Source organism: Onychomys torridus, chromosome 8 (assembly GCF_903995425.1).
Source record: "Onychomys torridus chromosome 8, mOncTor1.1, whole genome shotgun sequence".
NCBI classification, from domain to species: domain Eukaryota; kingdom Metazoa; phylum Chordata; class Mammalia; order Rodentia; family Cricetidae; genus Onychomys; species Onychomys torridus.
In genome coordinates this window covers 33,281,937-33,300,263 of record NC_050450.1, presented here as the reverse complement: position 1 = coordinate 33,300,263, position 18,327 = coordinate 33,281,937, and the positions used below count along the sequence as shown (strand labels likewise).

At 41.1% G+C, this 18,327-nt stretch overlaps 1 protein-coding gene across 6 annotated transcripts in view; it reads right to left on the bottom strand.

Annotated features, from left to right (window-relative positions):
* Ebf1 (EBF transcription factor 1) overlaps window positions 1-18,327 on the bottom strand; it is a 389,991-nt gene that overhangs the window by 32,304 nt on the left and 339,360 nt on the right. For all 6 annotated transcript variants that reach the window (XM_036197564.1, XM_036197565.1, XM_036197566.1 and 3 more), the window contains exon 11: window positions 758-846. In XM_036197564.1, coding sequence (XP_036053457.1) covers window positions 758-846 — 89 coding nt within the window. The remainder of the gene's footprint in view (window positions 1-757; window positions 847-18,327) is intronic.

The following is an 18,327-nucleotide window of genomic DNA, read 5'->3' as shown; positions in this document are numbered from 1 at the left end:
GATATCTGATTTTCCATCCCATGCAAAGCCCTGCTCTCTCACAGGAGGCAAACAGAAGTCACACCAAGGGTCAATCTCCAATTTCTTCATTGACAGCAACATAATATTAGTATCTTGACTTTTTTCATTTTATTTCTCATGCCTTTGGGTTTAATTTTTCAAATAAGAAAGATGCCTTAACAAAAACAAAAACAAAAAACAACAACAACAACAAAAAAAAAGATGTCTTATTTGACTAATCTCAGTATCTAGGTCTATTTTCTTTCTAGCTCTTTCTACCAATATCTACCAATACATTTCCCTTTGAACTCTTCCTACCCCCACCAGAGGTAAATACAGCTCTTTGAGAAGGTAAAATCTGGCACTCCTTTTCTTCTTGAGAATCAATCTGACATATTGAGTGATTAGCTCAAACTCTAGAGCCACGCTGGGTAGATTTAAATCTCAGCAATGTACATGCTGTGTACCTTAGGACAAATTGACTGACCTCTCTCTGCTTCATTCTTGTCTTTCCTAAAATACAGGTAGAAATAGTACCAACATTAAAGGGTTATTAAAACTGCAAAGCAGCATGATATATACCAAAATAGGCACAGCATCGCCCAGTCCAAAGGGCTTGCCACTTTTATCATGACACTCAGTGCACCCACATGAGTTGGTTATCTATGAACTATTTTTTGTCTTGACCAAGAGAGTATTTTGCCATTCTCAAGTCTAATTTTCTAGAAACCATGTTCCAAAGAGGGGGGATTCTGACCTTCGGCAAGCGCTCCGGGTCACCAGGATGCCGGGGAATGACCTTCTGTAACCTCTGGAAACCATAGTCGATGGTGGGTTCATTGAGTGCTGTAAGGAAGAAGTCACAGGATTTGAACTTTTTAGAAAATTCAGCATTGTTTGCAGCACAGGTGGTATAAAAATAACTTTTAGCATCTAACTGATACTCTTTAGTCCCCCATCCAGGTTGTCTCCATGGTGGGCATTTCCACCATCTATTGTATTTACTGTGGAAAGGGCTGACTCTTGAAGAAACATTGGTAGCAAGTGGGTCTCAGAACACAGTTCCTCAAGGCCAAATCTTACACCCTTAACATGATCCTAAATAAAAAGTAAAATGGAATTTTCTACAAGGGTATAGAATTCACCTCATTGCAGAAAGCTGGGTAAAAAGTCAAGGGCTTGTCTGAAGGTATCTATACATTCTAAATAGCAGGGAACCACACAGGTATCTATCTGTTAAGTCTCCTATAGAGACTCAGTAGATCCAATATCTCAGACTTTCCATGCAGTGAAGATGGTGGTGGGCAGAGAGGAGTGAGAGGCATGTCTATTAAACCCCTGAAAGAATCTGCAAAGAGATAAGCATTGAGCATACTCTTGATTCTAAACCTTCCCATCTTGAATGACAAACCTACTCAGAGCACTGATATTATTAAAAAAAAAAAAAAAAAAGACCAACCTCTGTGGAATAGTAGCTTATCCCAGCTGAGTCTCTAAGAATGATTAATAAAAGACTCAGAGAGTCTGCAATAACAACATTTGGAGACAATGGACCCCACTGTGTCACTCTCTTAAACTAGACCAAATAGAAACTAGAATCTATGCTATTGTTTTCAGAATTTCTTCCTAGGATACAAACCATCTTGAGCCTATCTAGTCTGAGAAAGTAGGAAAGATAGTAAGACCCCTCTACAGGTAGTCCCAGTATTCTGAGCAATAAGTAGACAGTAGGATTTCATTATTTTTTTGTACAATTCCTTTTCTTTCTTAGTTTAACTAAAGTATTTCACTGCATATTTTCTCCCTTACTGAATAAAAAGACAGTTTCTCTAGCCCTAACATTTTATCTATACATTAAAAAACAAGTTGCCACATGCTTTCCTTAAAATGCATTTCCATTAACCTAAATTTTAAAAGTAAGATTCATACTAACTTTAAAAAACTGTATTAAATTCAAATAGGTCTCAAGGCTAATGGAAGCAATTTGTATACCAACCCAAACTGACTGGCCCACTTTTCAAAATACAGGTATGATAATCTCTTGGTTTTAAAAGGACATTTAAATTGAAAGACTGTGAATTTAGAACATAATTATACCAATAGAACCCTTTAACTTGTCAACTTGTAAATCTAAAAGGCTATCAATCATTGCTAAAGAGGAAATAAACCTTAAAATTCCTTGATTGACAGTGCTTACTTTTTATGTAAGAAAAAAAGGGGGGTTGGGCTGAATAAAGTGGCCAGAAATCCATTTACAAAAGTACATTGTTTTACATAGGTTAGTAAAAAGCCAGTAACTATTTCTCCTGAAGACACATAAATCAGAGGAAGTACTTTTACTTCACTTGAATGTTTTAAGTCAGAATGAACTTCAAGTAACTTTATTTAAAAGATTTTTTTCCCTTCCCAAACTACAGTGCCTATTGAGGTCATTAATAGAGCTACATTTTCATGTTAGATAATGTGATCATTTTTTGCAAATATGAGATTTAGGCAACTCTCCCCTCCCCCACACCTCCACACAGGAAACTTCCAATCTGTCTCTTATAAAAATTACACCTAGGTATGGTGAGTCTCTCTGTCCTAGTAATATGGGTTAAGGCACAACATTTATTATTCCTGCTATTTTATGAATTCTTTCTAAGCCCTTAAGAAGAATTCTTTCTTCCGATTGATTTGCAGAGAAAACACCATGAAGCTCTTTATGCATAGAGTCCATGGTATTTAATTAATAAATGCATCAGTGAGACAGGAGTGAACACTGGGAGTTGTTATATATCATCTACCCCCCACCCATAAGACTAATTGCCATCAAAATGTTTAACCACAAACAGTAGCTTTAGACAATTAAGAGTATCATGTCAGTCCCTGAAAACAGAATTTGGCATCCTACAAGTTTTACCTTTCTAGTCTAAGCCACCAATAACACGAGAGGTGTGGATCCACCCATTTCATCATTTGTATAATGAGCTCCCAGTGTGTCTAGAAACCCATGCTGCCCACTGAAAAGCTTTTCTGCTGGGGTGGGAAGGCTGTGATCTTCAGGCTATAAGGCCAACTCACTGCAGAATGACTGACACTTAATATCAGCAATTAAAAGAATCAATTCAAATATCATATGGAACTAAAAGCAAAAGAGCTGAGAAAAGTCATTCTGTTGTCGTGAAGAGTAATTGGATTAGACATATTAAACTCATTACTCAAACAAAAATAAGCTATGGACATACACCATAACAGAGGAGATATTTCAAATAGCAAGCCATGGTAAAGGCCTCTTATTTATTTCTTGTACCTGTAGGATTTGCTCCTTGCTCTCATTTCAAGTATGTTGACTTACACTCAGTATTTCAGTATTGAATATTACAATGGAATGGTCCAACACTATAGACATTTTTAATATTAAGGCTGTGCAAGACAAAGCTATCCCAAACTCAAGGGAGCCTGTTGACTTCTCAGAGTAGGGAAAAAAATTATGTGTGTGAGGGATCATCTAATAAGGACTGGTAGTTTGGTTAGTTCTTAAAACACACACAACTCTTCCCACAGAAAAGAGATTAAATATCTGGGAAGAGAAGATGGAACTGAATTCAATAGAGAGAAGCAGAAAAGTGGCAGAATAGTATATAGAACTGAATAGGATCCCAGTCTCAGAATCAATGTCATATGACAAACACTAATTTACTGACCTTTCTAGTGTTAGCTTATAAAGACTATAGGGCTATGTGTGTAATATGGTGACTTTTCAAGATTCATGTTTTTTTATGTGTGAGTGCCTCCACATAGGTATGTGTGTTTGGTGCCCAAGGAGTCCAGAAGAGGGCATTGGATCTCCTGGTACTTTAGTTATAGGTGTTTGTGAGTCATCATGTTGTTGCTGGGAACTAAATCTGGCTCCTCTGTAAGAGCATCAAGTGCTCTTAGCCACTGAGCAATGTCTTCAAACACTAATGTGACTTTTTAATGAATGAATAAATGAATGAATGAATCAGTCAGTCTATCTACCTACCTACCTATGTGCATAATAAACAACAGTGTCTGTACACAGACTGATGAATATTAGTTGTTTCTAAAACTTATGGTTCCTATGATGCTTTTCTTCCCCTTCTTTGTGACTGGCACATTTTCTGTTTTCAATCTCCCCCACCCGCCGCGCAATAAGCATATATTACTTTTATAATCAGAGAAAAAAGTTAAAAGCAAGAGATTGTTGCTGAGATGGAATCTGACCTGCTTGTATAAAGTAATGACATAAGAAACTGTGCCTTAAAAGGGGTCTGTGTACCCTTTAATAACCTTGCATAGGTTATTACAAACCATAAGAAAAATAAGTAGTGTACTTTTGCCCAGTTGTATAAATATGTGACTTATACATAAACTCTCAGAAAATCAACAGAGAGGGTAATGGGGGAGAATCATAAATAAGGTATATTTATTTCATCAGCAGGGGTAGTGGTACCTTAGGGACATGCATCTACCCTGCAAGAATGTAATATAAAATTAATTCTTCAACAAAGTGACCTCATTGTACTCAAGCACAGGGCTCAGGGGCAGCAGCAGCAATAGGACTAATCAATTTTCCCCCTCAAACTTGGGACAATTCCGAGAATCTGGTAGAGGAAGAAAAAAAAAAACAAAGCAGCTTAATTGAGTGTAATTAACCACATAAAGAGGCAGGATCAGCTTAAGTTGAAAGAAGGGAAACACATGAGGCTGTGAAGTGCAGAAGGCATGGAGTGACAAAAGCAACAACTCCTTGGACTCTGCTTCCAAGCCGAGCATCTCATCCTCATTCTGAAAAGGATTCCAGATGCTTTCATCCCCAAATCAGGTAAGGTTGATAACAAAGAAGGCTCACAGGCTTAGGGGAAAAGTCCTTTGTCCCCAAAAGAAATGGCTCAATCTTAAAACCTCTGAGTAAAATGAGCTAGGACTAAAGGTATGTGCCACCACTGCCTGGCTTAGTGTATGCACTTTTTAAAATGCTAAAAGATAGAGGTTTCAGTCATCATTTATTTGTAGTGATGACCACACCCATATGTAGGATTAGCTGCTTTATGTCACAACAGCTTAAGCTTTTAAAATAAACTTTGTGCAAAAATGTTAAAAGGACAGATGAAAACTCCTTGACGGTAGAGTGAGCCAAGCTTGATCTATCTTAGTTAAGTATCCCCTCTTATTCCAAAGTCCACTGCCGTGTCTGCCTCTATATAGTAAGCACTTAGAACAACTTCTCATGAAGGGTGACATAGAGGGGACCAGCTAGTGGAGAACCATTATTGAATTGAGGCATCTTCCACTGACCCCTTCAAACTTATTTTTGAGTAGTCATGTATTTCTGGGCAACAAGTATCATTATGGAGCTGTGTGCAACATGTTAAGGAAAGTCTGTAACTTTCTTGCAAACACTACAAGGCAAAGTCAAGTGCTCTAATGAGGCTGTCCAGGTTACGGGGCTATTGCAATGCCTGAAGTATCAGGGGATCCTTGAATCCACAGCTGTGATATGGCACTGGGAATGGACACTGGAAGGAGAGCTCACTCTATAGCCAAGGTTCTCATGTCATCTTCAGCAAAGCTATTTCTTTTGAAAGAGGAAAAACAAACCCAGTTAATTAAACAGTTAAAAAATATCAAGCCATTTCATCTGGCTGCATTGGGGCTACTTACAAATAGCTTTAGATTCCTTCTAGGACTCATCAGCTCAAACTCCTCTAAAAGGAACTGGTAACTTTCCGTTCCCAACTTCTTTATGAGGCCTTTCTCTTAGTGGGCATCACCATAGGTGCCACACCAAACAGCAAAGCTTCCATTATACAAACCTATTTCTAAAGTGTCCAGGGGCTTCTGTAGCATGAAACACCAGAGGCAAAGAAAATGTAGGCATCACAACTAGATTTTATATAATAATTCTAATCTGAAACTGAGCAAATTTCGATGAAAACATCTAGTAATAAGTCAAATGTATTTGGGTATTTGCATTCTTTTTATTTTTATTTTTTAAAGGAAATCCATTTCACAAGTCAAGAATTCTCTTCCAGAATATTCACAGGTTAAAGTTTTAAAGGGTACTGATTTTTCTCTTTACTCTCTTTGGGTTCCTTTTTAAAGAAATTACTCTTTCTCTGTCATCTTTTAGCTTCTGGAGCATTAGTCCCTGGAGACAATGGAGCTGGAGCTGGAGAACTGTGTCCCCAAACACACAGAGAAGGTGCTGGGTGCCACTCAGACCAAAGCTCACAGAGTCAGTGGCTTTTATAGCTCAGCAACTCACAAAAGTGCTTTAACATATTTCTGGGGTTTTAATTTCCTTTTTTTAATGGCTGTGTGACATGATGTCATTTTGACTGGAAATAAAGAGACATGCAGATATTAGAAAGGTAATATTTATATTCTATTGCCATTTAATGTCCAAACAAATATGTAGACTCCACGCCAAGTTATAAATAAAAGCTCATAGCAGAAGCAATGATAAAACTAGCACCCGGGTTTCCCAGCTTCCCTAGTGACTACTCTATATTTGAACTAAAGGAGTAACAGCCGAGCATTTCCCTTCCAGGCAGATCCATTCTGGCAGGAGAGTTATTACCTATATGTTAGGCAGAGCCTTTTTGTTCCATAATAGCCCTATTTTCCCCTCAGTCACTAAATTAACAACCAGAGGTAAACAATAAAACAGCAAGTTATCTTCACAAAGCTATCTTTAAGAGTGACTCTAAAATATACTAATGGAAAAAAAATCAACCAGAAACCCCAAACAAGAGCCACAAACAGTGTAAATGAAGAAACTGGTTGCATTTCCAGCTATCTGAGTGTTTCATTACCTGCCTAGATGTTGGGGGAACAAGTGCCATGCCAGGTCAGTTCATCCATGGACCGGATACACCCCCTGAGATACCTGAAAGCAAACCTCTTCCAAGTTAACCCCTCTCTTCAGTAAGAAAAGGCTTTGTCACAGCCTGATGGCCCTACCCTGGCATCCAGGAAGGCTCAGAGGAGCTTCCAAAATGGGCTCATTGGACCATGGAAGGCTTCGATTTCAACCAGAAAGGTGTCGAGATGGAATCAATACAGGAAGAATTAATCAATGTGGGGTGAGGATGGAAGTGTGCAAAGGAAATCCTCCAAACTACCTTTGAACATACTCTGATTTATTTGTAGTATTTGAACCTCCTTTGTAATAAAACTTTAAGGTATAAAAATCAAGCAACAGAATTGAGAAATCAGAGGTGTGGGGTGACTGGTGTGGGCCAGCCATTTTTATATGGAGTGGAACCAAGAGGACATGTGGTGCAAACACAGAGGAAACAGAGCCAGAAACCCAAGAAACTGGGGGAGCTGGAGGTGACAAAACCCTAAGAGCCGGAGATACCAAGCACTTGGGTGTGTTTGGAAATTAATAACTCTCCAGGAAGCAGAAGCATCAGGAGGAGGAAGAGAGAAGGGAAGGGAACTCACTTTGGTTTTTCCAGATGAAATAGCTTTACTGCATTTCTAAATCTAGAAGCGATACATTCCTATTCTAGAAAACTTCTTAAACCACACCAGGAGGGAGAGCTTCATGACAGCCCCATCCAAAAGAAGTGCTGTTCCTATTTTAGGGCTCTATATGTTTTCAGATACCATCTCAATGCTGTTTTGTATGAATACAGATTAAATGCATTTTTATACCAACCTCATTCTTTTTAATGGTTGTAGCATATAATATTATATGAATGCCCATGATTTGCATATCAAATGTCCTATTAACAAGAATGTAGAGCCCCCCCCCCAAAATGTACATTGACTTAAGAAAAGCTATAGTGAACATTTGGAATAAATTCCTAGGTAAAAGAATATGGGCCTCTCATATCTTTGTGTGCACATATTTCCTGATGAACCTGCAATATATTTATACCAATTTATACTTCAGTGGGTGACTTTTAAAGGCATCTGCAAAAGTGGATGAATTTTTTAAGGTTTCCCATCCTAAACTCAATTTTTCTTTAAGCTACAAGGGCCCCTGAAGCCTTTCTAGAGATGTTAATGATTACAAATGTCCTGTACAGAGGTGTCATCTCAGATACAGCCTAAAGTCATATGAGAAGGCCCTTTCCCCAGGAGGATCAAAGTGCTTTCCATCAAATATGATCTCATGAACTACTACAATATTCCCCTGGCATATTAACATATAAATGTTAAAAGTCAGTACTCTCGTTCAAATGTGGGAAACTGAGGCATTTAGTTGCATGTTAGTACAGGACACTTCGTTAGGTTTTGTTGTTGTGCAGAACTTTGGTATTCTGAGATGTCCAGTGCTGATGAACCTACCCTAGAGCGTATGGAAAAGTCTTACTCCCCAGTCAACCTCCTTGCACTTCATCCCTCCCTTGGGTACCAGAAACCTTTATGCCCCAAATGCCAACTTCATCCAGATGAACAAGTCCTTTCTTAGTCTGATTTCTTTCAGTTTATTCCATCAGCAAACACCCTCATATCTTAAACTCGCCTCCACGTTTATCAGGAAACCTGTTTTCTGCATCACCAAATACCCCACCTTCCATTCTGCTGCTATAACAGAACACCCCACAGAGAAAGCAGCATAAGGGAAGGAAGGGCTTATTCAATCCACAGTTCCAGGTCACAGTCCATCCCTGCGGGGAAATCAAGGCAGGCATTCAAAGCATCACATTCACAGTCGGAAGCAGAGGGAGAGAAAAAATGGATTCCCTGTTTACTTGCTTGCTCGCTCTCAGCTAGCTTCCCTCACATTTCTGGGCCCAGCCCAGGCCAACATGCAGGGTAGGTCTTCCATCCCACCTTAATTAAGCAATCAAGACAATCTTCTGTGGTGATATTGTGTTCCCCACAATATTGTGCACCCTAATAAATTTATCTGGGGTCAGAGAACAGACAGCCACTAGAACAAAGCCAAAAATGGTGGCTAGAAAATGGGTCAGAGCAAGCCATAGCAGAAGTTGGGTGGTGGTGGGGCACGCCTTTAATCCCAGCACTTGGGCGGCAGAGCTAGGGGATCTCTGTGTGTTCAAGGCCACATTGGAAACAGCCAGGCATGGTGACACACTACTTTAATCCCAGAAATCCAGCCTTTAATCTGAGGGAGTGACAGCAGGAAACAAAGATATATAAGGCATGAAAACCAGGCACCAGAGCTAGTTAAGCATTTGGCTGGTTAAGCTTTAGGCTTTGGAGCAGCAGTTCAGCTGAGAGCCATTGGGTTGAGAACACAGAAGCTTGCAGTCTGAGGAAACAGGATCAGCTGAGGAAATGGTGAGGTGAGGTAGCTGTGTCTTGTTCTGTTTCTCTGACTATCCAGCATTCACCCCAGTAATTGGCCTCAGGTTTGTTTTTATTAATAAGTACCTTTAAGATTCATGCTACAACCTGCCATAAGTTAACCTGATGTAGACAATTCCTCTGTTGAGACTGCCTTCCCAGGTAACTGTAAGTTCTATCAAGTTGACAATGAAACTGACCAACACACTCAGTTTTCCTTATAGATACAGCTTGGAAAGACTTCAAAAGCTGTTCAAGAGGAAGAAGTGCATAATTAAGATATATATCTGTTATGGTATATTAGGCTGATCTATTTCATACCACAACCACTTAGAAGCTTCTAGAAGGTCCTTGGTGAGAAGCATGTCCTTACATGCAGACCTCCCTCTCTCCCTGCGGGGTCAGACTCCATCTTGACCAGGAACAAGGTGGACTCTATGAGAATTAAAGGAATCTGAGGTACTCTCTACTTGTAACAAAGCTGAGCAGAGAAGTCGCCCTGCAAGCCTGTATGGGGGCTATGAACTGCTTGGCCTTCGAGGGGCCTTAATTTGATTCAAGTATAAAATTAAAATTAATTCCCTCCAGCAAACTGAAGCTAAATTGTCATAGTTTTATGGATCTATACCTCTCTCTATTTTTTTTTATCTTTCAATCTTATCTTTTTATTTTGGATTAGAAAAATTCTGGATCATTTATGATTAAGTTTCAAAGACAGATTTGCTCCTTTAAGGGAAAAGAGAAGGCTGATTTTCACTGTGTAATGGATGGCGGTGTTTAAGGATTGAAGGCCAGCATACTCCGTCTTTCTTCCTTAAGGATAAATCCATAATTCTCTCCTGGCGGATCTTCTGATATATCAAGAGCAATATTACCTCTATAATTGTTCTTCAGATTTCTTCCCAGAGAGTTTTGACAATAACTGTTATCAAGAGTGTAAAATCACCCAGCCTGTCTGATAAACATGTTTTCTTGTGTCCCCACCCCAGCGAGTGCTGTGACACCGGACTTTTATCATCCTGCGTGTGTTCGGAATGCGCTTAGCTTAGGACGGCAATTGCCGGGAATAGGCAGGCGATAAACCGCATTGATTTAACACATCTTGTTTTCAATCATGCTTGGATTTTCTGAGCACGCGTTTTCCCTGTACTCAGGCTTGTAGCTTTTATCTGACGAGCTGATCCCTTTTCAAAGGAAAATGAAAAGGTCGCACAATAAGACACGGTTTACTGGAACTTGAACACGCACAGGGAAAGTATTTTAGATAAATACTGTCAGACATAGTGGAGCTGAATTCCAACAGCACAATTGCTAAACAACAATACTTATTACTCTCCTAGAACAAGCCACCAGCAATGTGTGGCTCTCAGTGGGGGACAGCTTCAAGTCAGAGGCCAGACATCAACTCCTTTCCAAGTAACCAAGCTCCGAGGTTGAGACTGAGTGCTTCCGTGTGCAGGTGTTGATATCACAATTTTCTGAGACAACTCACAAACCTGCCCCACTGTTCATAGAACTGTTTCCTCAAAACTAGTAGTTGAATGGAGATGTTCCATCAGAGGCTGGCACACCATCAGAGTGGGGACAAAAGCAACCCCAGGAAATATGAGGTAAAAAAGACTCCAAATAGCATGGCCACGCCCCTGAGGAGGCAAGGGAGGGCTCATAACTGGGAGAAGGGAGATGATAAGTGATTGCTTGGGAACGTTTAAGTAAAATTAAAGACAACTGGTAACATACATGTCATATAGAAGGCTACAAGGGCTGTGCAGAGGAGCCAAGAGGTTTCTATCCACCTCATCTCCAACTTAAATGTCAGAGAGAGAGAGAGAGACATGAAGTACATGAAGCGAAGCTACTTCAGTGCCCGCTCAGCCTGGGTGATGGCTGTCGCCAAGAGCCACCATTCTGAAACAGCCACAGAGTAATGTTCTTCCTGAACATTACTTTGAACACCTTTTGGCCTTGACATCCTCACAGTGTCTGTAGGCAGTGCTGGAACCCACAGCTTCTCCATGCCTCTCTGTTCAAATACCATGGGCATCTTAAGAGCCCTTTCAAAGCTTCCCTTAGCCAAAAGAAATGACCATCCTGATCACTAAGCCCTTCCATCTGAGAGTTAATATTTATGACATAAACTTTAATAGTCTTTTGAAACACACCAACGAAAATCCACAAAGGTATTGAAAAAAAACATAATAAAGTTTCTAATAATTTGTGTTTGGTTTTGGTTTTCTGAAGGCAAATCTAAATAGCCCAGACTAGCTTCAAACTTCTCCAGCCTTAGTTGCAATTGTGTATACACTGCACCATATTCAGCTTGGCACATGCATTTAGCCACAGTAACTAGTGAACTCTTGCAAAGCTAAAGCAACCTCTCAAGGAACGCAGTGCAGTCTAGCATTGAATTCTGAGTGCCCTTGTATGAGTGACTTGTGTGATGCCCAACAGGTGTCCTGAATGCCAAAATCCAATAGTATCCCTGAGATCACAGGCACACTGTAGTTTACAAGACTACGAAAAACATAGGTCCATGCAGAATCACACAACGGTAAATGAGAGGGCCTGCTGGGATCCAAAGCACCCACTGACATGTGACCCAGATTATTTTTCTTCTTGTTATTATTATTTTTTTTTTTTCCGAGACAGGGTTTCTCTGTGTAGCTTTGCGCCTTTCCTGGAACTCACTTGGTAGACCAGGCTAGCCTTGAACTCACAGAGATCTGCCTGCCTCTGCCTCTGGAGTGCTGGGATTAAAGGTGTGTGCTGAGGTTTAGAGGCTTCAGTTATCTTCACAAGTATGAAAGGAAGGGCAGAGACTGAAGCCAGGCCAGCCTTCCCTTAGCATGTTTGGTAGAGTAGCCAAGTTAGGACAGATGAAGGGTTTCCAGAACATTCTTCAATAATTCTGGCCTCTGGTGTCTTTCTAATAGTTTCTCACTCTTCATATACTCTCCCAATTGCCATCTTTTTCTTTGCCTCTGCATGCCCCATGAAGCCCATGTCACCAGCCCTCATGTGAGTAGTAGTTGACAAATAACACCGTCTTTCTCTTTGTCCTAAACTTTCTGGAGCAAGACACAACCAGATTTGAGTTCAGATATCATTACTGACCAGCTATGTGTCTTCTGGGAAAGATGTTCTTTGAGCCTTTCCTATCTACACTGTGAAAACAGGATGTGCACTTTGTCCAGTGTTTGACACATAATTCTCAATGGATGCTTCTTATAGCCATGAATGAAATGCTTGCGATGGACTAGAAATAAAGGATGGAGTGGGCAATACAGGGTTAATTGTATGTATTCACATGCTCTTCAGTTTCAACCTACTCCAGAGATAGAAGAAATGGAAAGACCAAACAAAACTCTAAAATGTGGTAAATGTAACAACCTGAGGGGGCAGATTCTAGGAGAGCCCTGGGTGGGATTTGAAGGCTCAACCTTCCCCTCTCTATTAGACTTTCCACCACCACTGGTTCCCAAGCACTTCCCTCAAATACAGTTCCATCTGGACTAAGACATAGCTGTTTCCAATCCCAGAGGCTAGAAAGGTGGCTCAGATGCCAAGAGCACTTACTGCTCTTGCAGAGGCTCTGGGTTCAGTTCTCAGCACCCAGGTGTTGATTCACACCTATCCTTAACTCCACTTGCAAGGGATCTACCACCCTTTCTGGCTTCACAAGCACAAAGCATAGATGTGGCACACATACATATGTGTAGGTAAAACACAAATACACAGAAAATAATAACAAATTTCTAGATGAATATAGGTTGTGGGAACCAACAATGGAAACATAAGCAGGAGTCAGCTCTCTTAGATATGATCATTTCTAGACCTAGTATGTTCTCTGGTGGTTCGATTAAATGAATAAAGTGTAGGTTTGCGCTGGGCTAGGCCCTATGCAGAAGAAGAGAAAGAGAGAGAAAAGCACAGTGACATTCTGGTGTCTTGTAAATCCAAATAATTCTGGTGCAAGATACCATAGCAAACCCTGGAGGAATGCCTAATCCGGGAAGGATGATAGCAATCAGCTGCTCAGGAGTCTGTACAGACACAGACCAATGTAGTGATAGTCCACTCTACACAACAACAGCACCAGCAACAACAAAATAATAATAATAATAATAATAATAATAATAACAACAACAACAACTTTCTACAGTGGAGAGGGAACATTTAACAAAGAGACTCTCTTTGAGCTGGATATGAAAGGATGAGTAGGAGTTTTCCACTAAAAACAGGTGGGAAAGGTGGTCTAGGAAAAATGAGCAGCATGTACCATAGGAAAGAGAAATAAGGAGGTGCATCCAGACTACAGTTTGGGGAGAGCATAGCTTATGTGTCAATAGTGGAATGCTAAAGGTTAACCCTATAGCAGAACTTAACCATAGGTCTTCCCAGTTGGTAGGCAACAGGAGCTTTTAAATCCTCCTTGTGTAGGGGGTGAGGATATGATCTCTCTTTCAAAAAGATAATCATGAGAGTCAAAGGCAGAGTGGATTTTAAAGAAAGAATTTTTGCAGTACTCTAAAGAGAAAATGAAATCCCAACAGCGATGGCTTCTTGGAGAAGAGGTAGATTGATGGTAGAAATATTTTAGAGTAGCATTGAGACTTCAGTGGTGTTAGATGAGAGGGTGTAGAAAGAATGTAGGACATGTAAAAACAAATGAATCTTCAAATCTATGTAAACTGTGGGAACCAACACGGGACCTGAATGGGCAGATAGCAGCATCATTTGGCAAGATTTTAAAAGTTCAGGAAGAAAACTTTACATAAAAGGAAAGAGGTCTTGAGTCCAGGTTCAGAAATGCTAAATTTGAGATACCAGTTGGACATCCAGTTAAAACAGTTAAAATTGGTAGACAATTAGAAAGGAAACATAATAATTCAAAAGACAAGATTAGGGATGGAGGTGATGCTGGGGGTAACATCAAGATATAGATGATAGTGACACATTTGTATGAAAAAAAAGAGCCAAGGACCAAGAGCTTGGTGGGCAAGGCCAGCAGGTGGAGGGTGGGTAGAGAAAGATCCACAGACCAAACAGGACAGAAGCAAGCCAAAACAGGTAGAGGAATACCAGGATAGAATAATGATACTAAAGTAAAATGAGCTGCCAGTGTAGTGTCCTCCACACCACCTTGCCTAGCTGGAGAAGTTGGACTGTTCTCACATGGTTGACATGGGTGACCAGCACAATGTTAGAATGCTTAGGAATTGCTTCACGTCTAAGTCTTGGGTTTTCTTTTGTCTCACTCAACTGCTACCAAGTCAAAGAGCTAAACATCTCCTGTTCAACCATAGCTTAACTTATGGGAGAGAATTGGGAGGAGGGTGGCAGGAAGGAGAGGGACTTTGTCTGAGATCAGCCATCCCAGTCCTAAGGAAGAGCATAGGACAACATACTATAAGATATATGCTCTAGTGTCCACCCCAAACAGCAGTGGTGCTAAGTCTAAATTTTACCTTTATATCATGTAAATTCTCTCAGTATTATTGTACATTGGAGTAAAGACAGGATATTCCTACCATTCTTGATTTTTTTCTTTCCCATGCTTGATTTCTGTCTTTTAATAGGCAGAGCCAAGATGTCCACTTGATGCATCCTGGTAAATTCTTCCACTCACCCTACATTGGAACTTGTGATCCATGAAGGAATGAATCCTTCTTGCTACAACATATTGACAGAAACAATGTATATATAACCAGAGTTTAATTTCCACTTTGGATCTTGCTGGTCATAATATTAGTCCCTGGTGTCTGCTAATAAATAGGTGTTTGGTTAAGCAATTCACTTGTTTTGGAGGAACAGATACTATGTGGGCAATGGGTATACAGCCACTTCCGCAATAACCCCTCATGAGATTCTGGAAACCAATTTTGAAAAGCCAACAATAAAGCACCACATAAAAAATAATGGTGTAATTACTTGTTGGTCAGGTTTAACCTACTGTGGTGATAAAAGACCAAAGGTAATGCCAGGTGTCACAAGCGGATTTGCTGTAAATTTGACTCTGATCCTGACCTTCAGCAAACACAAAAGCCTTGAACTCTCATACCTGTGCTGAATAGGAAGTGGAGAAGACCAGTGGTGTCCTGTCTCTCAAAACAAATTAGTGAACTTATCCAGTGAATGCCTGTATTAAGCTTCAAGAGCCAGAGAGGCTGGGACTATCACTAAATTCCTGATATGAAGACTCTCAGATTCTCATTGGAATTTAGACCCCAAAGAATGATGGTCCAGAAACTGCTTTGGTGAGAAATCACAGTGTGGATATAATTTATTCTCTAAGAAGTAGGAAAAAGAGGGAATCGATGGGACGTGCTATAGCATAAACAACACTCTTTAGAAAGAGGTAAAGGACATGTGGACGCCTGTTGTTGGTCTGTGAGCAAGTGCCCTTGTAATTTACGGTAGAAACCAACTGACCCTCATTCAGGCTGAGATCCTTTGTTTGGCCATCCCAGGTGCTGAAGAGGCTTCTCTGTGGATGGGTGGGTGTGGAGAGTAGACTGAGCTAGCAGTGTGGCAAAAACCTTTAAGGATGGCATGGAACAGTTCATACCCTGGGGTGTCACTAATTTTGCTTTGGTGACTGCCAGTGTTAGACTTGCAGCTCATGTCTGTGCTCAGCCCATGGCAGAGTTGTCAACGGTTTGCCAAAGGACTGTGTAGCAGGGTGCTATTGGAGAACAGTTATTGGTAGAGTGATGGCAGACCAGTTCTTCCTAACAAAAGTGATGTCAGGGGTGCCAACTTGAGTCCCCACTCGAACAGGAGTTCTTATACACTCATGGCTAATTAGGACTGGGTATCAACTTTTCAGGGGGCAAATTACCATCTATGAATAGACAGAACACAATGTTAAGTTCACAGACAGAACTTCATTCAGATCACAGGTATGATCAGGAGTCCCCAAGGCCACCCAAACCATTTCTAGTGCCCCTTTTATCCCAAGTGGGTAAAGACCCGTAGCAACCGCATCAATGTTTTCAGCCCTCTTCTATGCCATCTAGAGAGGAATGGTAGTGGTACCTCTATTCCTAGCACTCTGGAAGACAAGGCAGGAGGCTCACCACAAGTTTGGGACTAGCCTGGGCCACAAAGACACTTCCAGGCCAGCTATAGCTATATAAGTAGATCCTATCTACAAAACTGGGGGAAGGGAAGGAAAGGAAGGGAGGAAGAAGGAAAAGGGGGGAAGGGGAAAAACCAGTGTTGAAAAAGTCCTAAGGGCCCTCCCAGCTTCGTCCATCTCATTAGAGATGGGAAATTCCCAGCAGAGGCCCCTGTCTCTCTACCGATAGTTGTAATGGACCTGCTTAAGCTGAGTAACAATTGGAAGCAAGGAGAGTGAGCTGCGTCTCCCATTACTGTCAGCCTACCCTTATTAGAAGGTGCACAAGTATACAGGAAATGAAAAGTACATATTTAGCCCTATCTGTGGGACTAACTTTGCCTGAGGCCAATGTGCCAGATATCCTTTTAGGCTTTTCTTCAGAGGGCTGGGACATATCTGCCAGGCCAATGACCAGCTTGATAAACTGCTGACCTGTTCCTAAGTGGAAATTTTTTTTATGATTATATTGGGACAATGAGCACTGTGACCCTTTAGGGACAATATCAAACATACTGGATTGCTCTCCACCCCACAACAAGCTACCCAAACAACTTTTAGATGCCAATGCATTCTTCTAAATCTCCCTCTGGAATTAACAACTTGATTCTGATGCAGTCACACAAATGGGAGCACAGGACCATCCATTCAACTTCAGGACGGTCGTGCTACAGAAAGCCTGCTTAGAATGAACACAGCCACGCTTGGAGAGTTCAAGTGCAAGATGGGACACCACCAGTTAACCGTCTAACCACAACCCAACTCTCAAAGTGTGGGAGCCCAACCTGACCTAGTTCTTCTAAGCCTGTTCTTCATACAAGCCAGGTTTTAAATAAATTTTTTTAAAAATGACTGTTTCTGTTGTGTGTGTTGTCATGGGGCTTTTCTTTTCTTCTTTAGTACCTTAAGAGGTAAGCTGGGCTGCTTGCTGTTGTTCTCATTTGACACAAGTTACTGTGTTCTGGAAGGAATGAACCTCAGTTTAGAAAATGGCCACCAAATTGGCCCATAGGCAAGACCGTGGAGCACTTTTTTGAGTGCTGGTTGAGATGAGAGGGCTCACACCACTGTAGGTGGTACTACCCATGAACCAGAAGTCCTGAGGGGTACAAAAAAGCAAACGGAGCAAGCCAGAAGAAGCAAGCCAATAAGTCATGTCCTTGGATGGCTTCTGCTTCAGTTCCTGCTTTGATCTCCTTCCTTTCTGCCCCCAATGATGGACTATGATTGGAACACAGAAGCCAGATAAGCCTTTCCCCCTCCACATCTTTGATCATGGTCTCTTTTACAGTAACAGAGGTCAAACTAGCAAAGATGCCTATTTTACAGATGCAAAGACTGAGCGCAAGCATGACAGAGCTGTTCTCCTGCCAAAGATGAGTCTCAGTCCTGCCCTTCAGACACAGGCTATCTCCTACAGATACTGACACTTTCCAAAACAGAAGGCCCCACCCACCCACCAATTTATAGAATGAATGTGCCTGCAAAAGGCTCCAGAGCCCAGCCAGTACCCTGGAGCAGTGTCTGAAGTTTTCAAGTGGGTGTGTGTGTGTGTGTGTGTGTGTGTGTGTGTGTGTGTGTGTGTGTGTGTGTATTTACAGTCCTAACCATTGAACCCAGGACTTTGTACAAGCCAGGCATGCACTCACCAATATCAGCAGTGTAGCTTTTTTTTTTTTTTTTTTTTTTTTAAGAGAAGGTCTCACTAAGTTGCCTGAGCAGGCCTTGAACTCATTTTGTACCCCAGGCTGCCTTTGTGGCCCTTCTTTCTGCCTTGCTCTCCTGAGTCACTATAGCTACAGGCCTAGGCCACCAGGCCTGACTTCCACATTGTTCTTACCCATTGCCAACATCTTCTTTAAAGTGTGTTCTTTCCCACACTGCTGATATTAGAAACATGCCTGGCTTGACCTAAATCCTTATAGTGGAAATGG